Source organism: Crocuta crocuta, unplaced genomic scaffold (genome assembly GCF_008692635.1).
Source record: "Crocuta crocuta isolate KB4526 unplaced genomic scaffold, BGI_CrCroc_1.0 scaffold96, whole genome shotgun sequence".
Lineage (NCBI taxonomy): Eukaryota > Metazoa > Chordata > Mammalia > Carnivora > Hyaenidae > Crocuta > Crocuta crocuta.
Window position 1 is genome coordinate 5,422,582 of NW_027531522.1, and position 9,070 is coordinate 5,431,651.

At 41.6% G+C, this 9,070-nt stretch overlaps 1 protein-coding gene across 1 annotated transcript in view; it reads left to right on the top strand.

The window, feature by feature from the left end:
- Positions 1-300: 300 nt before the first annotated feature.
- Positions 301-9,070, top strand: part of NEBL (nebulette) — a 112,792-nt gene continuing 104,022 nt past the window's right edge. Inside the window, exons 1-3 of the mRNA XM_077772479.1 lie at positions 301-381; positions 472-543; positions 7,561-7,670. Coding sequence (XP_077628605.1) covers positions 301-381; positions 472-543; positions 7,561-7,670 — 263 coding nt within the window. The remainder of the gene's footprint in view (positions 382-471; positions 544-7,560; positions 7,671-9,070) is intronic.

Below are 9,070 nucleotides of genomic sequence, written 5' to 3' on the forward strand. Positions count from 1 at the left end.
GAAAGAATGTTGACTTTAAAAGGTTACGACGCCGAATTTTGCCTGTTGAAGTGGTATTTCCACTTGGGAGGCTGGCCCTGGCCGCCCTCTGCTGTCCTGTTCTATCCACTCACACGCGTTTGTGATAAGCAGGGTGAAGTGTAAGCTAAATTGGGACGAGGGCTAGGCAAGGACATTTCTTCCAGAACACCAGAGACTCCAAGATCTCAAGGGTGCTCCAGTACAGAAAAAGGTGCTGTTCTAGTGAATTAAAACAAAACAAAACAAAACAAAAAAACCCTGCAGACATAAAAAGTAAAAATGAGGGTGCCTGTATTTGAGGATGTAGGAGATGAAGCTGAAGAGGAACAAACAGGGGAAGAAGAAAATGAAGAAGACATGGTGAGTGGGAAGGCATCTGCTGAGAAGGGTATTTGTTCCTCTACATTGCTCATTAGACAAAATGTTTCCTTTCCTTGTGTTTCTGGACAGGTATTCTTTAAGCCTGTTATTGAAGACCTAAGCATGGAATTGGCCAGAAAATGCACCAAACTCATTAGTGATGTAAGTGGCTTAAGTACTTTTTGTCTCATTTTGCATTGTGTGTGTGGCACCATTATGTCATAGAATCGTCGAATTGGGGAGGAAGCATGGAAATCCTCTGTTAAAACACAGTTGTTTTCTAGATCATGGAACTAAGTCCAGAAACTTTCACTGATTTCTTCAAGGTCACCTATTCAGAGAATTTCAGAATAGGTCTCTGTGTCCCTAATCCAGAATACTGTCCCTTATGAATTTCATTGTCACTCTGGCATGAAATCATGAAGCATTGAACTTCAGAGCACATTCCGTGTGCGAACCCCAAAGCCTTTCTTAACTTGTATGGTGGTGTAATTTGTTTTGGGAGGTCTCTGTCTAAATGAATGCAGTTTTAGAAACTATTTTGGGGATTTTTTTTTTTTTTGAGGACTTTGATAAATGCAATAGTTTTCTAAACTATTTCCAAATCAGGAATATATATATACTTGTATATACATAACATGCATTTACAATTTTGGATTCACGGATTACCGAGCAGCATGTTAAGAACCCGGAACATGGCTGGTATTAGTAAAAAGAAGCATTAGATGGTATTAGATGATGGTATTAGTAAAAAGAAGCATTTTTCTTGTGACTTTTTTCATTAACTGGGGTCAGTTTCTGTTATATTTCCAGGTAATCTTAAGATTTAAGAATTATATATATGTATGATAAATTATATATATATATAATATATATACATACACTAGTAATTATGTATTGGTAAGCCATTTATTATATATATATATAATTGGTAAACCGGTTATTATATGTATATAAATTATATGTGTATATGTTATTTAACATACATATATGTATATAAATTATACCAATTATGCCAATATATATGTGTATAAAATTATACATATAATATACATATAATATATATACACACACCGGTAATTATGTATTGGTAAAGCAGTAAATATGGAAGCTAGAATGCTAGAAGCGCAAGGAACAAGTACAGCTCACCGGGGAAGAGCATTTAGACCCTCATTAAAACAATTGTTATCTAATTGCTCATACAGAGGAGAGGTGGCTCGTGAAAAGTGGATAGGCGCCTGGGTCTGGAGAGAAGCGAGCAGGATACTGGCCGTTTCTGTTGTAGTGAATGAACAAAGCGATCAGAGTATTTTGCAAATGCTTGTTTTCAAAGGCGGTCAGTCCAGGAAAGTGGGGCAGTGTGTTGGCATGTTCTCTGAAGTCAACCCACCTGCATCAATTTAACAGTAACGCTGGGGCAGGTTATGTAACCTGACTGGGCTCAGTTCCTCAAGGGCAACATCCATCACAGTGTGATTAAGTAATGGTCACACATCTGAAATGTTTAGTGAGCTGTCTGGAACACTGTGACCACTCAAGAGATGTTAGCTGTTATTAACTACTGAGTCTGTAAATTATGTCTGTATCCATTCTGTCCTGTTTTACATACAACTCTCTGTCTCCTTGTTGTTGTCAGAAAGAGCCAGAGGATGGTGGGAATCATACCGCTTCCATATATTTGCTGTGTGATGTAATTGAATTTTAAATGGACTATTTCTTTGTGCTGTTACTCAATACTCCTAAGCCACTGCGTGTGAAAGTTCTTTGTAAACTAGAATAATGATAAAACGACGACAACAGCGAACGCATCAGCCTAGTTAAGATTTACTGAGTACAAGTGACAGGCATTGCAGCAACTGATGTAAGTTCCATCACTTTTCTCATTTTTGAGGTGAAGAAACAACGGCTCAGAGAGGTTCATATCTTGCTGGGTCACACAGTTAAGCAGCGGGGACAAGAATTAAACACAAAGTGCTTTCAGGTTTAGCCACTCTGCTGTGCTTCCTCTCCTGTGCATTTCCGTGCAAAGTCTACCTTAGTTTTAGTCTTATTTATTACACTAACATTGGTAATAGTAACGCTACCATTGAAAGCCTTAAGTTCCGTAACTCTGGAAACAGTACCTCTTCCAGCATTGTTATGTTTTTTATTAAAACGGAATTGTGGATGAGCTAAATTATATAAACCATTGACATTGAAGTGGCAACTTCAGTTAGTGGGTGATTTTACTAGAGTTGTTTTGGACAAGATCATCTTTCAGTGACTTTATTTATTTATTTATTTTTGTTAACAAAAGGTTTTTTTTAATGTTTATTTATCTTTGAAGGAGAGAGAGACAGCATGAGCATTGGGAGGAGGAGAGAGAGAGGGGGAGACACAGAATCAGAAGCAGGCACAGGCCCTGAGCCATCAGCACAGAGCCCGACGCGGGGCTTGAACTCACAAACTGTGAGATCATGACCTGAGCCGAAGTCCGATGCTTAACCGACTGAGCCACCCAGGCACCCCTATTTATTTTTTTAAAGTTCATTTATTTGAGAGAGACAGAGACAGTGCGAATGGAGAAAGGGCAGAGAGTGAGGGAGATGGAGAGAGAGAGAGAGAGAGAGAGAGAGAGAGAGAGAGAGAACCCCAAGCAGACTCCTTGCTGTCAGTGCAGAGCCCCACACGAGGCTTGAACTCAACGAAACCACAAATCATGACCTGAGTCGAAACCAAGAATTCGGATGCCTAACTGACTGAGCCACCCAGGCGTCCCATTTTTCAGTGACTTTAAACCAACCTCATGCTGAGGGACATGGCTTTTACCATTTTGCAAAAGCCAAAGCCATGTTATTTCACTTCTGTATAGAAGAGACCAAACACGTGGCAGTAATTTTTATTTATTATAGCTTTGTGGTGCATAGCAGAATGTCTGTATTACTTAAATATGTAGATCATAGACTGTGCCCTAATTTATATCTGTGTACATGTTCACATTTTGTTTCAAAATAGAATTCCGTATATTTTAAGATACTGGCTTCATTTTTGGAATTTGTATATTTACCAAGGAATCATCTGAACAATTACTTCCTTTTGTATGTTTATTTTTATTTGTGTGTGTGTGTGTGAGAGAGAGAGAGAGAGAGAGAGAGCGAGCAAGTGGGGGGAGGGGCAGAGAGAGAGGGAGACACAGAATCCAAAGCAGGCTCCAGGCCCTGAGCTGTCTGTCAGCAGAGAGCCCGATATAGGGCTTGAACTGGTGAACTGTGAGATGTGACCTGAACCGAAGTTGGATGCTTAACCGACTGAGCCACCCTGGTGCTCCACCAGATGGTTTATTAAAATGTTATATAGGAATGGTCTAGAGAAAAGTCTAGGGAGGTCTGTACTGTTTACAGTTCTCCATGAAAGAAATGTGTATTTTTCATGTTAGGTGGCTTCACTTGGGGATCAGTGTGAAGCATTTTTTCAATTTGTTTTTGCTCCACCTAGTTTTTGCCTTTCACGTGCCCTGCCCGTAATGTGTGGCTTCCCTCTGTGGAATTTACTTCCCAATTCTTAAAGACACCTGGTCCTCCGAGGCCCCCCTTTTTTATTTTTCTGTTTATTTCTCTAGATATTCTCTCTCTCATTCTTTCTCTGGGCCTGTTAGTCAACTGTCTAATGAATTCCTTGAATAAGTCAAACCCATTAACTCTATTGAGCCATCAGAATCATTGATCTAATGGCCTTTTGTCAGGTGGTCATAAAAACTATTAGGTTTTAGGGGATGTTCTTATAGGTTTCTTGTAAATTAGGCACCAAGAGTTTCTTTGGAGCTAGTTCAGCCACATCTGCACGAAGCCTGTGACTCAGTGTTTTGGTTCAAACCTTCCGAGGGTGTTCACTTGCATGGCAGCAGAAAGGAGATTTTCCAGGCAACTGAACATTGTTTGTTGTGGGTAATCCCTTCCAGTGTGCTAAAAACAGATTCCGTGGCTACCCCTCCAGAGAGCGCCCCAACTGTGTGAAGAGAGCCTGGGGCGGCTGCCTTGCTTATGAGCTCCCTCCAGCCCATTACCACCTAGTGATGGGGCCACGGTTCTTTCTTGCAGGGTTTGCTGCATTTAGCCAACATGGCTCCGTTGGAGAAAAGACTTTCTCTGTACTTTTGGTTGAGTGCCCGAAAAAGGAAATATCCTTAGATATTTCTACATTTGTCATCCATGTTCAGCCATTAGCTAATCTCATACCAAGTGAAAGAGACTGGGTAAGAAGAGGAAGCACTGCTGAACTCATTTAACTAGAATTGTGGTTGAGACATGGTAGGATTAATGGGCGTGGCCAGAGCACAGGTTAAGTAAGTATTTGGGGCATCTCACTATTAAGTCATCGACTTTGCCCACCTTTTTTCCCCGCAACTAGAAAGTACCTTGGATGGGGGTCCCTGGGTGCTTCAGTCGGTCGAGCATCCGACTCTTGACTGTGGCTCAGGTCATGATCCCAGGGTTGTTGGGTCGAGCCCTGCACCCAGCTCCGTGCTGAGCGTGGAACCTGCTTGGGATTCTCTCTCTCTCCCTCTGCCTCTGCCCCCTGCTCACTCAATCTCTCTAAAATCAATTTAAAAACACCCCAGAAGGTAACTTAATAGTATCTTGGTTATGAGTGCACATGGCCACAGTAATAGGCAAACTGTAGCACAGAGGCTTAACAAATAGGTGGGGTTTTTTATTTTCACATGATGAAACCTGGAGGTAAGGGGTCCAGTCTTGGAACAGTGGATGTTGTCAGGCTATCAAGTTCTTCTCTCTGCTTTGTCGTCATTAGTTTGGTGACCTTGTGAGGACATCACTACTGCCGCATCCCTGTGACTGGGGAAGGAAAATAGACAGGCAAAATGTCAACGGGCTATACAAGCGAATTTCTCCCCTTAATTACAGAGACACCAGGGACACCACTGAGAAGACTTCTACAAATGTCCCCTGGCCAGAGCTGGGCACCGGGGGAGGCCACTCACTGGCCAAGGAGAAGCAGCAAACCGTGGCTGGTTTAGAGCAATTCATCTTCTGAGGCTCAGACGGGGGTCTGGCTACGCTCATAAATACATTTGCATTCTGTTATTGGGAAAGAAAGGGGACGCGTAGGCAATCTATCCAACAAATGGGGCCATGGCCATATTAGGAAGTGGCTGTCGACTCAGTGACTTTATTTCACCGAAGATTTTGTGTCCCTTGTGAGTGCAGTTCCCCTTCATCTAGTTTTTCTATGACCCTGTATAGAAGGGCTAACAATACGTAGCATTCTTTATATAAAACTTTAAGGTCATTTGCTTCCTGCCACTCATGTTGTAAAATTCACTAGAAGTACAATATGAATGTCAATAAGCAAATAATACGTGTGTGTGTGTGTGTGTGTGTATCTTTTCAATAAAGATCAAGGAAAGGAATGGGGATCCCACGTAAGACTGAAGCAGTTGCCTGCACAGTGAAGGAAGGAAGTACTTCACCCTTATCCGGCGTACTTGCCCTGAACATTCTGCTGAGGTCAGAGCTTATCAGGAGGCCTGTAGCCATAGCGCATACCACCGCGGTGAAGCATGTGACAGGGAAAAGATGGTGGCAAAAGATAAAAATAATGAGCCAAACTTAAGCCTAATGATAGGTTCCTTTCTCTCACACTTAATTATATAACGGGACTACTTTTTTTTTTCTCCTTATGATCAAAATAGCCTACTATTTATCATACTGCCATTAAAGGTTTAATTACTAGTGGCTGAGGAGGGTGATTTGCGGAGACCTAAAATTATGGCTAATCTCTGAGAAGAAAAAAAAGTAATTTAGTGCTCAGATAAGATAAATATGTTCCAATGTTGATTTCATGAATAAAGCAAATGTTTAATGGGGTAGGCGTCTGATACCTGAGTCACAGCAGTGAGATATGGTATTTTGAAATAACATTACTTAGTATGTTCATATCTGGTCATACCCCAGGTCAAGTTACATCCCTCCAATCAGGTCTTCATGTGGTAAAATCGCTATGTGATGGCGAGTGTGCAAGGTCAGTGTTAGTCATGTCCTTTAGGAGCCAGGTATGTAGTCAACTGAACTTCACTTTTAGCTTATAATTAGGGAGACCATGTCATTTACCATCTGAACTGGGACATTTTTTGCATCATAAGTATTTACACTGTTGGGAGACAAATGTGGCTTTATTACAGGCTGATAGAACTTTTAGCAAATTACCTTCATCCTCTCAACTAGTCCTAAATTTTGCCTCGCCTGTTTTCAGGTGGGGTGGCAATTAGTGTCACAGTGTGGACGGGGCCTGGTCCACAGACCCTGACTTCTTCTCAGCTCGTGTGTTCATGCAGGGCCTTCTCCGGAGTAACAATTCTGGCCCCTCCACATGGGGAAAGGACTGATTCATTTTACTACAGTTTGAGAGAAGAAATGCGAATGCTCAGCTAAACCTCTCTGAACTTTGTCTCCAGCATCTGCCTACCCATAGCCTTCTGGAATGGTCTCCTCCACCATGCGGCAAGCTTTCAGGGCACGTTTTATTCCTGTTGGGGTGTGGATGCAGAGAGGGGAGACCTATGGGTGTTCATAAATTGGGGAAGTTTGATTTGAGCGGAATTAATTAGTAAAGGAAGCTCATTGTGACTACCCTTTGCGCCCCTTCCTCTAATCCAGCTTGGAATGGTGCTAACAGGAAGGTCCACTTGTTTGATTTCTGCCTCTACTTCTTAATTGGTGACATCTGTCTTGATGACTACTTGCTCTAAACCTAGAGGTAGGCAGCTATGTTTCTGTTTGATTGTAGGCTTAGCGGTTTAGTCAGGGGCTTGAAGTAACGATAAACTAGGACACGTGTCGAACGAAATCAGAGTGTGTAGTAATTAGGCTGAGCGAGCCGGGCAGACAGGACCCATCGTCAATGGGAGTCCACCGCACGTGATCCTTGGTGATAACGGGACCCTCACTTATCTAAAGAACGGTCTTCTTTCCTGTGTCTCATCACCCTTGCAGGTCTGTGTTCGATATCCATTGATGTGATTTGGCTGGTTTTGAGCATTATTCCTGATTTGAGTATTTACTTCAGAAGACAGTCTTTCTCTAATTAATTGATTAGATTTAATTCTAATTCTTCTATTCAAAAAAGGACCAATAAAATGGTTTTTCCTCTTTCTTGTCTTATGTCAATTATTCTCTCTTTTAGATTCATTATAAAGAAGAGTATAAAAAGTCTAAAGGCAAGTGTACGTTTGTGCCTGACACGCCCATGCTAAACCATGTAAAATATATTGGTGCTTTTATTTCTGAGGTAAGGCACTCAAACTTTCTTTCTTTCTTTTTTTTTTTTATAGTTTATTTTTGTGACAGAGACAGAGCATGAGCGGGGGATGGGCAGAGAGAGAGGGATACATAGAATCTGAAACAGGCTCCAGGCTCTGAGCTGCCAGCACAGAACTCGATGCGAGGCTCAAATCCATGAGCCGTGAGATCATGACTTGAGCCGAAGTTGGATGCTTACCCAACCGAGCCACCCAGGCGCCCCAAGGCACCTCCACTTTCACAGTGGCTTGCGTTTTCATTTTCTGTTCATGTAGATAAAAGTCTGTGCGTTAAAATTAGAGAATAATATTTTTGAGGGCACCACTGGATGTTGGTAATACCTGTATAATTATGTAATTCTACATACAATGTCAATTAACTCTAAGGTTGACATATTTTATTATATATGTCTATATTTTGACTCCAGCCCTTTCCTCTCTATGTAGGATTACTCTTGAAAAGAGAGGTTATATTCAATAAGTAGAAAGTACTGGAAAAATTGTTTTAGAAGTTCCATTATTTTATTTCCCGAGAGGTGGTATTAGATATAAATTGTTGAATATCATTTTGAAATTAAGTAAAATTTACCAGCTGATTCTATACAACGTAGTATCTTTGGTAAGTAATTTTAAATCAATTTAAACTCTTTTTGAGCAGGGTCAGTTCGACAGAGACACTTAGGAAGTCACAGAGTGAGAAATGCACTCGATTCATTTTCCAGCTGAAAAATCATAGAGCCTCTTTCTGAGAGCATTTCAGGCCACACGTCTGCTGCATTACAAAGCACAACATTAACAGCAGTATCTGTGAGGAGGCATTTCTGTAGTCTGTGACTGGATCACTTAGAAAAGACAAATGTGAAAAGAGGATGAGTCAAATAGTACTGTAAATGACTGACCTCTAGTGTTCCGTCAGTTATATTGGAAAAAAATCAACACGACAGTCTCAGGGTTATTTCCCTGGATGTGAAAACATTTTGAGGAGAACTGCAAATTTTCCTTAAGTGGATACCCACCTGCAAAGAGTTGTGAGAGCACGAGGTTTACACCATGTCTGCACTTGATAAACCCACACGCAAATCGAGCTCTGAGTGCGAGTAGTATCAGAGTGTGGGTCACCGTGGGGTTTGTTTGTGTGCATTCGCTGGGATTTCTCCCGTGCAGACTCTCTTGATGTCTTTCATTCCTAGTGGATTCTTTATCCTGAAGGAGTTAACTGCGGAACAAGGGGGAAAAAAAGGAAGTGGACAATGTGTTGTGTTACTTTGAACCTAATCTTCCCAAGGGAAGCGGTGAAGGAGCCTTTCTCTTTATGAGTTAGCAGTGTTGACAGTGCAGATCGGAGGTGGGAAGGCACAGAAACGGCACCCTCACCCACCCACCCTTCCTTCCAGC